We start from the raw sequence: 19,233 nt of genomic DNA on the forward strand, positions 1-19,233 counted from the left end.
GCTGAATAATTTATTGCTTTTGTGGCTTTTTTTCTGAAAGTTTCTCACTACATCTGAAAAGAATCTTTTAAGTTATTTATGCAGATGTTTTGATAGACAAAAAATTAGATACAATAGAAGAATATCAAGATGAAATCTGAATATGTTTTGCTTGTCCCTCAACTTGCAAAATGCTCCAATAATCTGAGGGTATCACACTTGTCCGTCACTTGAATAAAATGCATAACATTTAATTTGGTACTGTATAATTGTGGATGTATTAATTACCATTGACTTATTAGAAAAATGGAAGCAAAGGGTTCACAGGTGCTTGATTCAGAATGTCTCTCTGTTGACCTTCTGCTTGTATTTATTTCAAAGGGGAAAAGCCCATAGGCAATAAGTATGTCCAAATTTGCCCTTCAAAATAAATTTGAAAAACAATTGTGTATTTAATTTTCATCACATCTTTAATAGCAATAGATTCCATCCTGAAAACCCAACTCAAACAATTGTCTTATCATCAGGCTACTTACTTGATAGAGCTGAATGGATTAACTTGTACAGAGTTAGGTCGTAGGTTGAAATAATTAAATTTCATCTTTCACTTTATGATTGGATTTTGAGATGTATTATTATATTGTAGACCTCATAGAATGAAAAAAAATTAAAAGAGACAGAATTATAAATGTTAAAACAATGAAAAATAAATGTATTTTTGTCATGTCTTTACTGCATGTTTGAGCAAAATTTAAAGACTACCCAATTCTGTAACTGTAACTCTGTAACTCAAACAACTAAAATGTAAATCAGGAAGACACTTCCAGAGTCTGGGAAGGTTCTGGGTAGTGCTTAAAGTGATGAACTCCTAAAAAAAAAAAAAAAAAAGAAACAAAGAAATCCAGAAATCCCTCTTATTATGATCTTCGAAATTTTCAGCTGATAGAAAAAGATCCCTTGGGGAATTTGTAGGCACAGGACAGAATTTTTCAGAGAAAATGAAATAATTTCTGGATTCAAGATAGTCCCTGCATAACTTTTAAGATTGCTTGTTCATCTAGTCACTCTGACCTCAGAAACTCAGGCCCCCATTCTAGGTCACATTGTATTAGGATGCTGTTTAATTCCAAAATTAAACTTTCTTTGTATTTCTGATATGAAGAGAATTTTTCCCTAATGGAGATCCTTCATAATAATTTTCTAATCTAAATGTGTCAAATGTGACCAAAAAATAATATTAGTTTTCTTAGAATTATTATAGTAGCATTTTAGGGATTTTTCCTGTCTGACATATTTGTGGATCCATTTCACATTATATTTAAAAAAAAAAAATAAAGATACTTAGTTGCTAATTGTTTATATGTTTCAGACCTGATTCACCACTGCTGAAATGTATAGTGTACTACTTTTGCTCTGTCTGCCTAGGTGGATGATTCTCTGTTGATCTAGTCAGGAAAGACAAGTGGTTGACTACTTGGCTCTGAGGGCAGGGGTCAAAAGGATGGAAGCCCAGGTGGTCCAGTCCACTGGGGCCACTGAGGAGAAAGGGCTTGAGGCAGAATGGACATATCCTGTAGATCAGCAGCTGGTTGCATAGCCGGTGTCAACAACGGGGATTCAATGTTTTTAATCATGCAACTTGCTCTGAGGACCAAGGATGTTTAGGGGGAGATGGGATCAGCATCATAAAGTGGGGCACAAGCATAATTTCCACAGACTGGCCAACGTGGTGAGGGAGCTTTAAACCAGGATGATGTGTACAGGAGAGACATAATCAGCAAAATATATTAGTGGTAAACCTTCCCAAGTGTGTGCATGCACAGAAATACAGAAATGTCTGCAGAACAACATGATGGGGGAATAATTTTTTGGGGAATTCATCACAGCTGGATGCTTTCTGAGCCAGCAATGCTCCCCTCGCAGACTGCATTAGGAAAAGCATTAGCAGCAGCTAAAGGTAGGTGATACTTACTCACTGCTCAGCCTTGCTGCTGCAAATCTGGAGTGCTGTGTCCAATTCTGAGCTACCCAGTACAAGACAGACATGCACATACTGGAGTGAGGCCAGTGAAGGGTCTCAAAAATGATTAATGGACTGGAACATATGGAACATATCCCCTATAAGGAGAAGCTGAGAAGACTCAGATCTGATTAATGTGTATAAATACCTGACGGAAGGGGGAGGTAAAGGAGACAGTGGAAGATTCATCTCAGTGACAGGAGAAGAGGTTTTGGGGTCTCAGTCCTTGGAGATACTAAAAATCCAAAAAGATATGGGCCTGAGCAAGGCCATTGAACTAGATGATTTTCAGATAACCTACCAATATTAGCAGCTCTGGTATTCTGTGACTAACTCTAGGTGCAAATCACTTTAAACCAGATTTTTAATTTTTTTTTTCATCAATGTCTGTTAATAGAACTAGCTTATATAGAATAATTTATATAAATATATATAAATGTGCATAAATGAATATAAGGATCATTATTGTTTTGAAGTCTGTGTATAGATGTACTATTCTCCTCCTGTGTCAGAGCACAGGCATTTGATTCAAGTCTGTGAATGCCCTTCCTTCTAACTGGGGGTGTGAAAGTTGTCCACTGCAGCTTTCTCTCAGTGATACCTCCCCTGTTTCTTAACCTGCCTTTAGGCTTAGGAACACATCCTGTGATAATCCTTGTTTAGAGGCTTCCTCAACAAGTTACTGACATTTCCTCTCCTAGTCTTGTGGATCCCATCTGTTCTTGGCAGTTCCTTGTCATCAAATGAACTATCATGATACAAGAAGACAGGCAGATAACAAATATACAGGTTTTGCTTTGATGGGTGCACCTGTCTTACTCGGGCATTTCCCTTTGAATGAAAAGTTTGATGAGAACGTCGACTGAATCCTTGAGTACCTGTTCCCTTCACCTAAGCACCCTTCACTATTAATTTTTGCTAGATCCTGTGCTTCTGTAAAAGACATTTCTGATATCTAGGTTTTCCCAAAGACTTAAATAAAACCTAGGTTCTTATTCCTACATACAGTGGAATAGCCCTGGTGCTGCTATCACTATCAGTGGTAGCATAGGCAGTATAACAAGGGAAGAGACTATCCTGTTTCTATTTGGCACTCATTAGACCATATCTGGAATACCACATCCAGCTTTGTGCTGCTTATTACAGGAAAGACATTGATAAACTTTAGCAAACATAGTGGAGAGCCACCAAGGCAGAACTCCATGCCTTGTGGCTGGGAGAAGTGGATTTGTTCAGTCTGGAGAAGGAGGGGCTTTTAAATCTGCTTAACCTACAATCTAAAAGGAGGTTATCAAAGATCTTTATTAATGTGCCTGACAAGAAACTGAGAAACAGGAGTCATAAACTGAATCAGAGGAGGTTCTGACTGGATATAGGAGAGGAAAAAAACATGATGATGAAAATAATTAAGCTGAGACGGGTTGTGCATTCTCCGTCCTTGGAGATTTTCAAGACCAGAGTTTCATAAAGCCTTGAGTAAACTGATCCTGCTTTGACTGGGAGGTTGGACTAAAGACATCCTGAATTGTCTTCCAGCCTGGACGATACTGTGATTCTACAGACCTACTAAAGTTAATGCACATAGTACTTTTATGCAGTCACTTAAGACCTTTAATTCAACTGCTCTAACTTTCCTAAACGTTTCCCAATAGCCAAGTGTTAAGGATTCCTCTGAGAATACATTCTGACACTTTGCAGGAAACAAGCTTTTGCTGTCTTGTTTTTGGTAAGATGAGAGTGCACAAAGACAACAGCATGATGGTGGGATGAGGATAATTTTCAAATCTATTGCTTAATTTGTCCTCCAGGAAAGTTATCTAGGGCTTCCTAGATAGGCCTTCCTATCAACTAAACACATAGCTGTTAAGATGTGATAATATTATCAGCTTATGTTAGGTAGGAGGCAATTCAGGAGAACTGGAGATTACTACTTCAGATAGGTTTGTTGGTTGACAAATAACCTAGATAATAAAAGCATTTCATTAGAAACCTGTATTTCAAATATACTGAGCTCCTGCAGCTCCCACTGATTTCAGTCGAGCTGGATCTGCTGCCTAAATCTGAAAATAAAGCAGAAATTTCTAAGTCATTCCTGCACCCATGAATACCTCAAGATAGGTATCTAACTTCACCTAAAGTACTTTACCTAAAGACATACCGGGTTTTTTTTTTCCTTATGGACTGTATTCACACAGGAATCAAGGGAAATGTGTGGAGGGCATGGTGGAAATCTTTGACATGCTGCTGGCTACTGCTGCTCGGTTTCGCATGATGAACCTTCAAGGGGAGGAATTCGTGTGCCTTAAGTCCATCATCCTGCTCAATTCTGGTAAGCAGTGTGCTTTGCTGTCACTCGGGTAATTGTGGCTGCTTCTGCATGTGTTCGAATGCTGCTTATTGTTAATAGTGTTTTCATTTTGAGAGAGCGGCAATTGAAAGGGGGCTGTCAACATAGGTGCAGGCAGGACTGTCAGGCAGGGATGGAAGCAGTTCAACCTGTTCAGTGATATAGATGGAGCCCAGCAAATTAATGCACTGAACAGCTGACACACTGTATAGAGCTGATGTGGGCTGTAATCAGAGCAGTGTTTCGAACTAAATGCTGGCAAATCTTAAAACTTCAGTTACAAGACACTGGAGTAGCTGGAACCACACTTAGGTCATCTAAAGGTGTAAATCTACACCTTACTTAATTAGTGATGGAAAACTGAAAGGAAATAAGGGCAAAAATGTGACTGAGTTTATCAGAGTTTAGTTTATATTAAATTATAGGCATCTAAAATGGATGTCATCACCTTCCACTTCCTTAATGGTTAATAAATATTTTTTTTGGCTTTAAGTCTCATTCTGAAGTACACTTCAAAAATAGGTGACTAGATAACAAGTGTAGATATCGGTAAAAATATAAATATGGAAGGTTAGCTGACTTGAATTTTACATCAGATGATTGAAACAAGCAAATTTAAGTCGAAGCATGTAACAGAAAATTTCTGTTGCACACCAGGTTTGTATTGCAAACCGCTTTTCAGTTTGAAATGAGAAAAAAAACACTAACAATTTATTTTCAAATGCAGAAATGAGACCCACAGTGTTCTCATCAAATTAGAGACATGTAAAATAATAATGTATGCACAAAAAAAAATTTTAGACACTATTCTCTGTATAAGTTGTTACCTAATGATTAAAGATGCCAGAGTTTCCAAATGCTGAGGATTTACCCACGTTTTCTCCCCTTTCCTGTTGGATTTGAACTTGTAGATGGTACGACCCTCAAGACAAAACACATGTGGAGGGCTGTATGTCCTTTTTATCCAGTTGTCTATCAGATCTCTTGCCCAAGTTGCAGGAAAAACAAATCCAGGTAAATCCCAGCAGATCCTAACTGTAAACGCAGCAGACTTTGCTTTATTGATGAAGCACTTCTTATGGAAATTTCTTATGGAAACTTGAATGTGGTCTCCGCAAAGTTCAAGCAAAATTATGTGTTTAAAAAATCTAATATAAAAATGTTTTATTTAAGTTCTATGAGGTATTAATGTAGTTCAGGATTTGTTGTGGTTGTCACCAATTAAGAAAAAGTAACATCTGAGGCAAGCACCTGGCATATTAGGAATAAAGGGGTGTTGTTTTTATCTTGGTTGTCAGGGTGCGACAATTGTAATTACTGTTTGACATTTTATTTTGCTTTTATTGCCCTGATAGTTATAACAGAATATTTCCTAGAGTTAAATATTCTTCCTGGAAAGTGTTGTTCCTCCAGAACTTTAGCTAATATGTTCAAAGATAATGAACTTCTTAAGTAAGTATAGAATATGTAACTGATTTATAAAAATGTTAAATTTCAATTAGAAAAAATAGAATTGGAAGTTTGAATGAAACATATTAGACATTAATGTCTTGAATGCGAAAAATTCGTCATGCTGTTAAGAACTTTTTGTGTATTTAGTATTGATCCAGAAAACTAAATATGTTATTTAGACAAAGCTCTACCAGAAATCACCAGCTACCCTTCATAAGCACGTCTCACTTCGTTAATGGGATTTTTTGTTTCAAGATTCTCCTAAAGAAAAATTGTAATAATGATAAAATATATCGCAAATGAAGTCAGTGATAACCAAAGGCAAATTTCCTTCTGCACCTTGACAGAGATGGGACCTCTGAGTGCAGCTAGGAGATGTTAGATCTTCATTCCTTCAAGGGTCCTATTCAGCAGGTTCAAATCGGTGGTACTCTTCGTGGCAGAGGATCAGGGTTTATCTGAAGATCTGATGAATGATCTGATTTTGATTGTGGCTTTTTTTTGCGTTAAATGAAAGTTTATAGCTGCTCAGACGTCTGGCATTTTTACGAAAGTCTTGACAGTGATAGGTCAGATGACATGGTTCAGTTGAGCTGATACAGGGTCATGATGAAAGCAATCTATAGCATTGTTGCACAATGCTGGCTTACAGACTGCCCTCACTGCAGTATTTCTAAGTACACCGTAAACTCAATCTGTATATATCTATGGCCATAGAATGTATGTCTGTATTTCTTGTCACTGTCTTTATGCACAAATATAATTAATTTTACATTTCAGTTTTTGCATTCTTATAACAAACTAATTTTATAACCATCTGAGGGATGAACTACTAGGTAATGGGTATGTGGATATGAATTTCTGACTGCTAGACCCTTTAAATGCCCAAATTAGGAGGCTAGACTGCAATACAGAGATAAGTAGCATAATTTGGGGTATGTGTTAAGAGTTGTGTAAGTTGTGTTTGGCATAGATGCTCTAAAATGTCTTATGGAGATGCTTTACTTCACAGAATGTAGCCAGCCTCCTTATGTAAAGTGTTGGACATGTATGAAACATTCTGTGCTCTGAAGCACATGGCTAAGAGAGCTGGGTTCCTTCACCCTGGAAAAGGGAAGGGTAAGGGAGTGTCTAAGTGCAGCCTTCAGACAGCTGATGAACAGGTTATGGAGAAGCCAGGGCCAGACTCTTCTCAGAGGTGCAGGAAGAAAGGTCAATCTGCAATTTAGATGAACCACAGAGAGAGACCCTGACCAGATGAACAGAGCAAAAACTCTACCCAGTGAGAGGTTTAGCACTGGAACAGGTTAGCCAGAAAGATAGGATCTCAGTCCTTGGACATACTTAGAACTCAGAGGGACAAAGCTCCAGGCAGCTTGATCTAATCCTGAAGTTACCGCTATTGGAGCAGGAGGATGAAGTAGATGACCTCCAAGCCTACCTTAGCCTGATTTTATTCTGTGAATGCATATGTAAATATTCACAATTCTTCTACTAAAGAAGCAGCAGATAAAGACACAATGAACTTCTAGCCCTTATTTTGTCTGTGTTATATATGCATACAATTAAACCAGCAGGTCTCAAAATGATTTCAACAAGTAGACTAATTAAACAAATTGGACTAATTATGCTGTGTGTAATTTTTAAAAGCAGTCTGCATTTTCATTCTAAAGCTTTGTGTGGATTTAATTCACTGAGTATACAAAAACATTTCTTTATTAAATCCTTGGACATCTGTTAGTCTCTTCACATGAAGTAGTGTTGTTTGTTGCTTTTGTTGGATATTTATTTTCTTTTTTTATTCAAGGCTATTTAATATCTTTACATTCCTTTGTCACATGATCTTGGGCAAAATGCAAGTGATTTTTTTTTAGTTTTACTCAGTGTATGTGGAAAGGATGGAAGGTTTTGTTTATAAACCAAAGTATACATTTACTCTACTTCAAAATTTTTCCTGAGATATTAAGGTGACAGCATGTCTGTAACAATAAGGACAGCATTGTGTCTAGCTAAATAACAAACCAGAAGGTCCTCCTCTAAAGCTGCAGCAATAAATCTTCAGACTGAAAAGCAAAATTGTATTTTTGAAAACCACATTCAGCTCAATATTAAAAGGCTGTTTCTCAATACTGGAAAATAAGTATTAGAAACATGAAAGGGCAACATGATGCCAGATGTTTCACTTGTGAGTGTGTCTGAAAGGAGAAGTGGTGCTATGTGGCAAAGCAACAGGATTTCATTTTGGACATGAAGAAGCAGGTCATGTCTGCCTTACCAGCACTATTTACCTAATTAGTTAGCTGGTTAGTCCAAAGAGATGGAAAGGTTTGGCTGATTTAATGCATTCTGTAGACCTCCTGATACATTGTTCCATGTGACCGCTTGTTATTCTTTTCTTCTGATTTTTTCAGTTCCCGTAAAATTGTACTTTTTATTATTTCTTTATTTTGGAGGCTGAATGATCACAGAGATGAATTTTCTTATAGCTCAGCCTGGCTTGCTAAGGATTCAGACCGATGGGGCATGGTGGAAGAAGCAGAACCTTGGGTATTTTTTTGGAGCCTGAACTCTAAATGTAAAGATATTTTAAACTGGGGTTTATTGTGACAGAAAAGATGTTGAGGGCAAATTATATCACTGTATGCCAAGAGCTGTTATGGTAGCACTGCAGTCCCTGAGGGATCCTGTTCTGTGTATAAGTATGTGTTATGGGCATGGACCAACTGGCCTTTTTTGTTTGCAGAGTTGTGCTTTCTCTGTTGTATGTTTTACAGTACTGACCTACAGAAAGAATTGGAAAACAACCTGGCAGCTATTCAATTTAGGCCTGGAAAGACCTTTGAGACTGTTGAATTTAACTTTGCTAGGGCAGTTTTCTGAATTCTGGTTCAAAAACTGCTTGTGTGTGTTATGTGTGTGAAAGATAGCCAGCATTTCTTTTGGGGAAATCTCTGGCCAGTGGCCTGGGGCAGAAGGAATCAATGCCGGGGTGTGGAAAGGAAAACCAAACATCATTTTCCTTGGCAGTTATTGACTGGCAATTGCCTGAATTCTCTACAGTTATTTGGGAGTGTTTTATTTGATTTATGGTTTTTAATAGCTTCTGGACTAGACCTAGGTAAGAAACAGTTCCTTCTAAAAGATTTTTTTCTTTTGATGGTTTCAATGGTATGGAATTATGGGGTATTGATACAAGAGCACAATAGCTTTCTATAACTGAAGTAAGCTGGTCTGAAGGCACTGTGGGTTTATGAGATTAATGTTTCTTCTAGTGGATTATGTTTTGTCAGTAATATTTAAGAATCTTACCCCTACAGGTACCTGCTAAGCTATCAAGCCTGGTACTGTCAATAGGCATATATGAGGGTGATTCAGAGTCAGCTGAGAAAGGTTAAGCTGAGAAAAGCCCCAGGAGCTGTTTCTGTTTGATGAATTCATTTCAGTAAAAATAATAATAGCTATAAAAACCTTTGTGAGAAAAGAGGTACTATCTATCTATATCAAATTTGAAGAAATACTCATTACCAAAATTAAGAACTCTAGCTGATTTTAAGAAGTTGTGCTGTGTTTAAGTTATCCTTTCGTTTTTTTAAACCAGTTTCTTACTCACTCTCTCCCAGGGACACTCACAATGACTTCCACAAACATAAATTTAAATTTATTTTTAGTACAGAAGACCCAATGTCATAAAACCTACTTGCAGGTTACAGTAGTTCTAGGTGTCATGTCCTTGAAACACCCAGATGATGTGGGGAGGTGAAGTAGGCCAAGAAGATGGTAAAAAAAATCTCAGTTCCTCCAACTGCTCCAATGCATGGCAAAATATTCTCATCTTCAAATCCAATGGTATGGCCCCCAGGCTACAAACAATACAAACAAGCTAGAAGGTATATGTCTGTCTACATGTGTATGCTAGTGTGTGTGTCTTTTTTTATTAGTATTGCATATTGCGCTATCTATGATGCTTTAAAGAAAAGCAAAATGAAACATAATTCCAGAAACCATTTTTTCCCAAGGACAAAATTCAGATTTCTTCTTGGCTCTGTGAGCTGATACAGAGGGGCCAAAGCACAGGATTTGTCAATTTTGTTATAGACACAGAACAATGAACACAATATGATGAAGCCAGTTTTATTGTATTACTGTGCATATATCCTGGTGCCTCAGGACCAGATTATGGTAATATGACCTGTTTAGAGTTATTGGCTTAGTCCAAAAGATTTAAAACTGATGCTGAATGCAACATCTGCCTTTTGGCAGTACAGTGTTGTTGTGACCTGATTCACATTGGCTGTGTGATACTGTCCAGAAAAAAATCAAGATAAACCAGCCCAAAACAGTTTACAATTTCCCATTTAGAAAGCGGATGTGCTTCATGAACCCAAGAATTACTACTGGGAAAAGCTCTTATGACGGGGTTAGAGTGTTTTATAGGAGATTTAGGAGCTGTTGGAAGGGGAGTTTCAAGGTGTTTTGTCCTCTAGGAAAATTTCCATCTGGTCCAAACCTTGAGGCTGCTCACTTTCAGAAGTAAGCAATTCAAAACAGCTAAATTTGCACAGGTTAATTTGACATGGTTTTTAAAGGAGAGTTGAGTTGCAGGTGAAGGAACACACCTTTCAAGGCTCTTGCTTGATTGGGAGGATTTTGTTGAAGTGAGCGTGCCTAAATAAACCCTGAATTTGTTTACATGTTTTGTGGTAACGTATTATTTAGTCCTAGATTGACTAGCAAATCACTAAAAATCAAATGTTAAACAACATAGAAAATGGCAAAAAGTGCTGAAGGCTTGGGTTTGTTGGTAAGTATTGCAGAATTCTCAAGGGGAACAGCATCTCCTCAAAGTTTCAGAGCCAAGTGACTGAGAGAAGAGCATAGCCAAGGTTAGGTCTAACTACAGGTGTCATCCACCACTTGGTCCAGACCTTGGATGGATCCAGGCAGGGAAGAGGCATCATATTCCTCCTCCTGATTTGCCCACAGTGATTAAATCCATGCTCCAGAGTCATTCAAACCAGTGACCTGGCTGGCAAGCAGGAAAGCTGGCACACAGCCAGCTCCCGTGGTTTAACACAGCTTAAAAGGCAAGCCACGAGGTGTACCTTGGACAAGTCTGACTCCATCAAAGTAATTTTTGTCTGTGGTTTGTTTGTTTTCTTTCTCCTTCCTACTCCAGGTGTGTACACTTTTCTTTCCAGCACCTTGAAATCTCTAGAAGAAAAAGACTATATTCACCGTGTCCTGGACAAAATCACAGACACTCTGATTCACTTAATGGCTAAGTCAGGTCTTTCTCTGCAGCAGCAACACAGACGACTGGCTCAGCTCCTCCTCATCCTCTCTCACATCAGACACATGAGGTGAGAGCAAGCACCCAGTCACACTCCTGTGCCAAGACCAGGCAAGGGAGGTGTCACAAATGCACATGCATACTTTTCCTTCACAGGTGGGAGTGCAAAAAAAAAACCAACAAACTTTCCATACAGTTGTACAGAACATGTGTGCAAAACTCTACGTTGGAGTATGGTGTGAAAGGAGTAAATATTTTCCCCATTTGTTTCTTCAAGTCTCTTCCTCTGCTTCTTGTTTTGACAGTGCTGAAAGCAGTATCTGTTTTTAAACTTATGTGTGTCTTAGAATTATAGAATCATTGAATAGTTCTGGGTTGGAAGGGACCTTAAAGATCATCTAGTTCCAACTCCCCTGGGGTTTCTCAGAGCCCCATCCAACCTGGCCTTGAACACTGCCAGGTTGGGGAATCCACAACTTCTCTGGGCAACCTGTTCCAGTGTCTCACCATCCTCCATAAAGAATTTCTTCCTAACATCTAATCTAAACCTGCCCTCTTTCAAGTTTAAAGCCATTCCCCCTTGTACTGTCACTATATGCTCTTGTAAGAAGTGCCTCTCCAGTTCTCTTGTAGGCCATTAGGTACTGGAAGGTGCTATAAGGTCTCCTCAGAGCGTTCTCTTTTTCAAGCTGAACAACCTCAGTTTTTTCAGCCTGTCTTCATGGGAGAGGTGCTTCAGCCCTTGGATCTAGACCTGTTCTAACAGACCCGAACACAGGTGTTTGGAAAGTACCAAGTAGAATACTAATGCAGCAGTAGCCTAGCTCTGCAAACTTTAGTCTAAGATTTAACAAAACTACTACTTTTGTGAAAATGTAGCCAATTTTCACAAGTTCCTTGATTGCAAATCACTCTAGAAAAGAGATTAGGGTCATTATGTTCACTGTATGGATAAATGTAGAACTACTGAATTTCAATCTAGAGGACCATGTCTTTTGCTAATCAGACGAGAGCTGTCTGAGAAACTTAATAGTTGCAGCAATGATTATCCCAAATGTAATTACCTCTTAAAGTAGTTGCTCAGTGGCATGACAAGTCTATACAAAGATGTGGTATATTTTTTATTATTATGAAGGCACAGAAGATGCTATTACAGAGATTTTAGTTTTCATTATTTCAGCTAATAAAATTTAAATCAGAGTAAGCACCACATCATAGCTACTAAAGCTGAAACATGAAGATTTTACCTCCTTGACTGATATTCAGCTCTTCAGAAAAAGTCAGGGGGTGTGTGCTTGTTTTTTTTTCATTCGCGTCACTTTGTGGAATTTCTTTGTCCTTGTGTTAATATTCCTTCTTTTTTTTTCCCCCTCTAAGAAGAATTTGTACAATTAAGGAAATTCCAGATGCTCAGTAAAGTTAATTGTTGTTACATAGTTTTGTGAATGGATACTATTGCAAGTGAGCTTTTGCTAATAAATTGATAGAGCTTATTTTCTAGGAAAGAAAACATTATTTTTTTATTGGAACGGTGAGATTCATCCCATTCACTTAGTCACCGTGGCTAAGTTATAAGTCCATGTGCCCTGGGCTACCTTTTAGGCAAAGAAGAGCAAAAGAAACATCTTTGGAAGGCAACTTGACCATTTGCAGTCTGCAATGTTCTTTGAAGCTGTTGCCTTCTGCTTTACAGCAAATGCACTGTTAAGTTAGTTGTTTTGTACAAGATAGAATTTGTATAAACAAACAAATATTATTAGCTGGTAGCTTTTTTGTTTTTTTTCCCCCCGTAGCATATTTGGAAAGTAACTGTTGTTTGATTACAGCAACAAAGGAATGGAGCACCTGTACAATATGAAGTGTAAGAATGTAGTTCCACTCTACGATCTCTTGCTGGAGATGCTGGACGCTCACCGACTGCATGCCCCAACAGCCAGGAGTGCTGCACCAATGGAAGAGGAGAACCAGAGCCAGCTGACAACTGCATCAGCTTCATCTCATTCCTTGCAGTCTTTTTATGTAAACAGCAAAGAAGAGGAGAATGTGCAGAATACAATATAAGTAGAAGTCACAATATATAATTGTATGAGAAACCCAGCAGCATACTACCTAGCTCATGCTTCATTTTGTCTATAGTGCCACCTTTGAAAACACTCCAGTGACAGCAGCACCTGTATTTTTCATTTGAGTGTTTGTCAAGCGGTTACCTAAACTGATTGCTTATCCTAAATGGAAGACATGTCATTGCTGTGGACAGCTAGCAAGGATTGTCAGGCTAACTTGATTTAAAATTTGCAGTGTTTTTATTTAATTTTGCACATAAGTTTGATAAGTCCTAATCTAAACCATACATTAGTTTTACTTTAAATTGATAGGGGATACCACTCATGCATATTGGAATTTTAATGAGTGGTAGCCTTTGTTGATATCCACCCAAAATCCTGAGCTTGCTTAATCCTTTACTTGCTTGAAACTTTTAAGCAATTTGGTAGAGATTCTGGATGAGATTTTGGGGGGTGTAAATAGAAAGTTATCTGGCATCTTAGTGTGCTGTAGTGAAACTGCACTGCTAGGGACTGCCTTGGTAGTTAGATTCCTGCCTCTTTTCTTCCTACAGTAGAAAGGAACCCCTGTCTGAGAATAATGCTTTACCTTGCTGGCTTACATCAGCAGAGAACTCCATCTCAAGCTCATTCTGACCAAATTTTAGGTACCCTTACCATATCCTCTAGACGAATTGCATTGCATGCATCCTATCTTGTCTGATCCTAGAAAGCTAAATTGTTCTGTTGCTCAACAGTGTAAGTACAGGGCAATGTGGCAAACAGTAATAACATAGATAATTACTCTTGAATCAGATGAGATGATTACAAAAATCATCAGGTCTTTAAAAGAAGGTCTTCACACACCTACAGGATCCAGCACTATTTATAAAAAAATATCCCCCTGTCCTGTGCTTTGCTGTGCTACAAAGCAAGGGGTGAGAATGCCAGTGCAAGACTGGCACAACAGGGTGGGATGTCTCATCCCACTCAGCAGAGTGTGGCTTAGTTGTGTGTGGGAGGGCTGGCATCAGTCAGAGCAGCTGGCTTTGCCTTGCCTTGACTGTCTTTGGCTCTCGTTGTGGCATGCTTCGAAAGCACTGTTAAGAGCCAGCTCACCTGCAACACCAGAACTGGGCAATGAGCCTCAGACATGGTGAAGTCTCTGGGACTGCATGTTCAGGAAGATAAATCTGTCTTTCTCCATGCATGTCTGTAACTCACAAGCATATTCCTAAGGATTAGTTTGATTCCTCAGACAAACTGTAAATGGTCCACTCACATCAAGAGTTTCAACAAGACATAAAGGAGAGAGACTGAAGAAATATATATGATGTGCTATCCAAACTAGGAGTTGGTGCTGTTATTTGATTGCCTCTATGTTGGAAAATTAAACATGTCAGGGAACATTGCTGGGTACTGGAATGTGATTATTACATATGCCAGGGATATTTTACTAGTCTGGTGATATACTTTGCCTGTGCTATCTGCACTTGTGGTTGACAGGTGCAGTTCGGGAGTTAGCACAGACTAGAGACTATTCCAATAGCTGGTTGGAAGCAACCACCCTGCCAGTGAGGATGTTTCATAGCATGTGTGTAGGCTGCTCCACAGCAGCTGGCCACAATGCTAGAGAAAGGGTTCACGGATGCTTCTTTTACTGCTATAGTTGAAATCTTTATATTAGATTATGTTGATTGGAATATCCTGTAGTAACTAAATATAGGAAATAGTGCAACGAATGCTGTTCAGGAGTGCCTATATCTGATTATGCTCCCTGTCACACAAGCAGAGTCTGTGTGCAGTGAGATCAAGTTACATAGCAATTGTGAAGGCAGCAAGGCATAGGATGAGTTTGTGCTCCAAGTCAAGAATTCTTTAAAGAATGTACATAATGATGTCTATAATAGTTTCATGTACATATCTGAGGATATGCGCAGTTTAGAAGTCTAAAGCTAGATGCTACCTACATTTGAGAAGATTCCTCAAAAACTGTACAAGCCTAAATATGTGATACAGTCACTGTAAGTTAATAGGCTTTTTATGCATAGTGTCTTTTTTTCCTGAAAGTGCTGAAAGTTTTGTCTTTTTATGTATTCAGTAAAAGTGTGTGTGTGTGTGTGTGTGTGTGTGTGTGTTAATTTGGTACCTAAGGGCTTTCGGAAGGGTCCTAAATGCCATGAAAGAAGATGGACATTTTGGGTTTATTTAGTAGCTGTTTCTCAAATGTGTTAGAAAAACCATGAATGCCTTGAAATGAGTGCAGGCTAAGATCTGAATGGAGCACAGGAATCCCTGTAGTTAAATTTATGTGCTTACACTGTCTTCATTCACTTGTAGCCCAGTGTGTGTTAGAGCTGCTCTTTAAATACTGTACGTGAAACTTGGTGTTCTCTTCAACAGAACACACAGATCAAGCTCATAAGCTGGAAGGCAAATTGGTTTAAATGAACACCTTCCTTCCTACATCCCAGAACAGTCCACTAAATCGATTCAAGTGTAAATTTGTCCTAGAGGAAAAGAGGTAGTTCTTGGAGAGCAATTCACAACAGAGGGTCAGATTCTGATGATACCTACACAGGGCAAGTACTTTTACACTCTATAGATTTTCCCAGAGAAGCTGAAGAAAGAAACATGATTTGAAGTGGTATGGAGCAGGCAGAAGGGTGTCATAATGTGTCTTGGAACATACACAGTAATATCAGTCACTCACAGTCCTAACTATGAATACTTTCCTAGGCTCGGTCCTCGCGAGGAAGCAATTTAACTTCAACCAGTCCGCCCGTGTTTGTGGTGAAAATGGTGAAGGGCAACCTAGAAAGAATGAGTCCCAGTAATACATTCATTTAGATTGGGGCAGTTTCAGGATCCATGTCATTAACTTGTTCATGAGATTTTAATTGAAGAGCACCTTAATGAATATAGTAACCTTCCCAGAGTTATCTATAAAGATGATTGTCTACGTATCAGACAGCTGAATGTAGCTATTCAATTGATTAAATTAAGTCTATGATACAAAAATTGCAACTTTTTTCATATGTAGTTCTGAATTATGTTCTCGTGTATGCAAACAATTGTGTCTGACATTTGGTAATTGTTATTTCACAAGATGCTATTTTATGTGTGTGTATATATACATATATATACATATATATACTTTATATTTGCAGCTGACAAACCAGTACTACCTGAATACCTGGTGCTGGATATTAAATAAAAATACATAGCATGTAAAAAAAAAAGTTGAAAGAAAACTTTTCAAGGCAGCTAATTATGCTTGTACCAAAACATTCATAGTGATGCCTCTGGACAGCTAATGAAAGAATTATTTTGTAATGTTTATACATGGATTTTTTAAAAAAACCAAAACCATCAAAAACCAAAAAAAAACCCCTCTAGAAACATAGGCAATGTAATACCAGCAAAAGCCAAACAGAAATAGACCAGATGAACTTGCTTGAGAACATGGATGTTACTGAATTATTACAAAAAAGCTTGTGAGGCAGGAGAGGAGATAGGGAGATGTGTAGCACTTCGTGGTGTCTGAGTTTCCAATATGTGAAAGCCACTCTGGTTTATAGTGGTTCGAGCCATGTCTTGATGTCGTAGACTTTGTCTCAGGTAAAACTCCCAGTTGGGGCAGTAAGATTTATACTGGGGTAAAATAGTTTAATGAAAGTTTCTTGGTGTGTGTTTGTGGTAAATTTACTATTATGTTTCAGTGACATCACTTGATGATTTTTCTCCTTCTGTACACTGAGGAGTTTAATAATTTAAAAATGTAATTAAATAAATAATCTAAACTGAGCTCCCAGGGGTATTGCAAAAAAGTCACTAGACCTCAAATTGAAAAAAACAAACAACCAACCAAAAAACACCCAAACCATCCCCTTCATCCAAGCCACAGTTTGTACTGGAGCATCCATCTATTTCAATTGATGCCAACTGATTCCTTAAGAGCTGTGCCAAATGTTTAAAAATAAACAAGCTACCAAAAAAGTAAAAATTCTGCCTCACTAGGGCTTTAGTCGTTTCACAGGCTTTGGTAAGAACACAGCAAGCCTCTTTTGTGTATATCCTGCTTTAAAATTAGAGTGCAACTCAACCTACAACTATTGGGATTTTGGATGTAAGGTATTCTCAGCTGAACTTACATGAAGTACATTTCTTATTTTTGAATAAAGAAATGGCTGTTTTCAATGCTATCTACAACTGTGATATGGTTTTACAGATAGAAATTCAACACATGTAATACAAGGTGGTGTTAATGACAGTATCATAATACAAAACAGTCCTTGCTGTCACCTGCAATATTAGCATGATCTCAAATTGATGAGAGTTTGAATTGAGAGTTTTAAGTTAATATTTCCCTAATATTAATGTCCGACCCTTTCTAATCATAATTTCCTTTCATCCTTCAAATGTAGATAGCCTTATGTCCTGAAAGTTGTTTTCAAAGTGATTGTTGCCCATAAAGGGTATTCAGTTTTGCACTGTGTTAAAAAAAAGATAAAATTCTTTTGCATTCTAATGTGCCTAAAGAAACAAACAAAAAAATAAATAAAAAAATATGCTGCCATCTTGCAAATTAGTATGCTCTGTAATCCTGTGTGCCTATAAGTCTGTTTCTTCAGAAAGTGCCCATTGAAAAATGAAGGGATAGACTGCTGGTCACAAGACTTGCGTTATCAAGCCACTTTATGTATCACCTTATTGTATGTACTATAAAGCTAATGCTTTTGTGTGCACTATGTAGTCTATCAATGGAAAGTTCTTTGGAATAGGCTCAGCTGCCATAATGTATTTGTTGAAGTATTCTGTTCTTTCACTGATGCCTATGAAATTATTGATGTCTTTGTTCTGGTGAGGTATTTTTTGTTTTGCACCTAAAAAAAGTTCTAAAAAAAGTTCTAAAAAAGTCCAAATAAAAAAATCCAGCAAGATTTTTATCAGTGTATTTGATGTTGAAAATAAAGAATTAACCAGAACACACTGTTTCATTAGTTATCTTTTGCATAATTTTAAAAATATGCTTCTCTGCTTATTGTTTTCCAGTAGGCAGCAAAATGGTACACTGTTTTTTACAGAAATAGAATTTGCCTGTTTCTGTGCATCTAAGTGAATGTGAAAACTATTTCTCGATTAGTTCCGTCACTTTTCCCAAAAAGCATCAGAGACTGGCCATACCTAGGGTCGACAACGTGCTAGGCCTAGTATTCCTAATGACACCAGGGAAGCCACCTAAGTACTTGGTACTTTATATGCTTTAACGTTCTTACTATTTTATGTTCTTATTTTGGCTTTTGAAATAGATTTTAGTGGAAGAGACAAACCGGGAAAACTTATCTTTCTGTAGTTGGCTGCCACTTACCATGAGTTGGTAATATCAAGGTAAATAATACTTCCTTCCCAAGTGAAGCCTACTCCTCGGGGGAAAAAAATTGTTTTGACTAAGCTGTCAGGAATGGGGTGAAAAGAAATAACAGATACTTTTATTGACATAAAAACACATTGAACTTAACTCTATCCTGTAAAATACTCTCAAAATTATATCAAACCACTAATCTATAACATTTGCATATGTAGGTATTTCAATGCTCATAATATGTATATTCAGTAAAATAGAGAGAATATAGTCGCTATAGTGGTTTTTTTTTTCATCTATTTTCTCTGCCATACTGGTTCCACATGGGAAATATATATGTAAAAGCTCTTTGGTTTTTATGTGATGTTTCACTGCACTTAAAAGGAAAAAAAAAATTAAGATTATTACCTTAATTCTTAACTATTATCTCAATGATGAAGACAAGATGGGCAATATACTTTGTCCATCTGAAACCTTACCCTATAGCTTGTCAAATATGAAAGTAAATAAACTCTGGAGACTCAGACTCCAAAAGAAAGTTAGGGACTGCTGGGATTTATAAGTGCTGATTAGAACTGAACAATGCTTCCAAATCATAATACTGTTTTGCAACATGCTTCTGTGACAAAAAGTTTGATTGAGAGTTGCTTCTTTGGCCACAATGGGTGAGTCAGAGTAATAGGAACTAATTGCACATGTACATGTGCTCAAAATATTAAAATAATTTTCAATTCTGAC

The 19,233-nt window shown here is 37.7% G+C and overlaps 1 protein-coding gene across 1 annotated transcript in view; it reads left to right on the plus strand.

Annotated features, from left to right (window-relative positions):
• Window positions 1-14,071, plus strand: part of ESR1 (estrogen receptor 1) — a 161,087-nt gene extending 147,016 nt beyond the window's left edge. Inside the window, 4 exon segments of the mRNA XM_032684559.1 lie at window positions 4,195-4,328; window positions 10,975-11,158; window positions 12,915-13,126; window positions 13,129-14,071. Coding sequence (XP_032540450.1) covers window positions 4,195-4,328; window positions 10,975-11,158; window positions 12,915-13,126; window positions 13,129-13,169 — 571 coding nt within the window. The 3' untranslated portion in view covers window positions 13,170-14,071.
• The last annotated feature ends 5,162 nt before the right edge of the window (window positions 14,072-19,233 follow it).

Source organism: Chiroxiphia lanceolata, chromosome 3 (genome assembly GCF_009829145.1).
Source record: "Chiroxiphia lanceolata isolate bChiLan1 chromosome 3, bChiLan1.pri, whole genome shotgun sequence".
Classification (NCBI taxonomy): domain Eukaryota; kingdom Metazoa; phylum Chordata; class Aves; order Passeriformes; family Pipridae; genus Chiroxiphia; species Chiroxiphia lanceolata.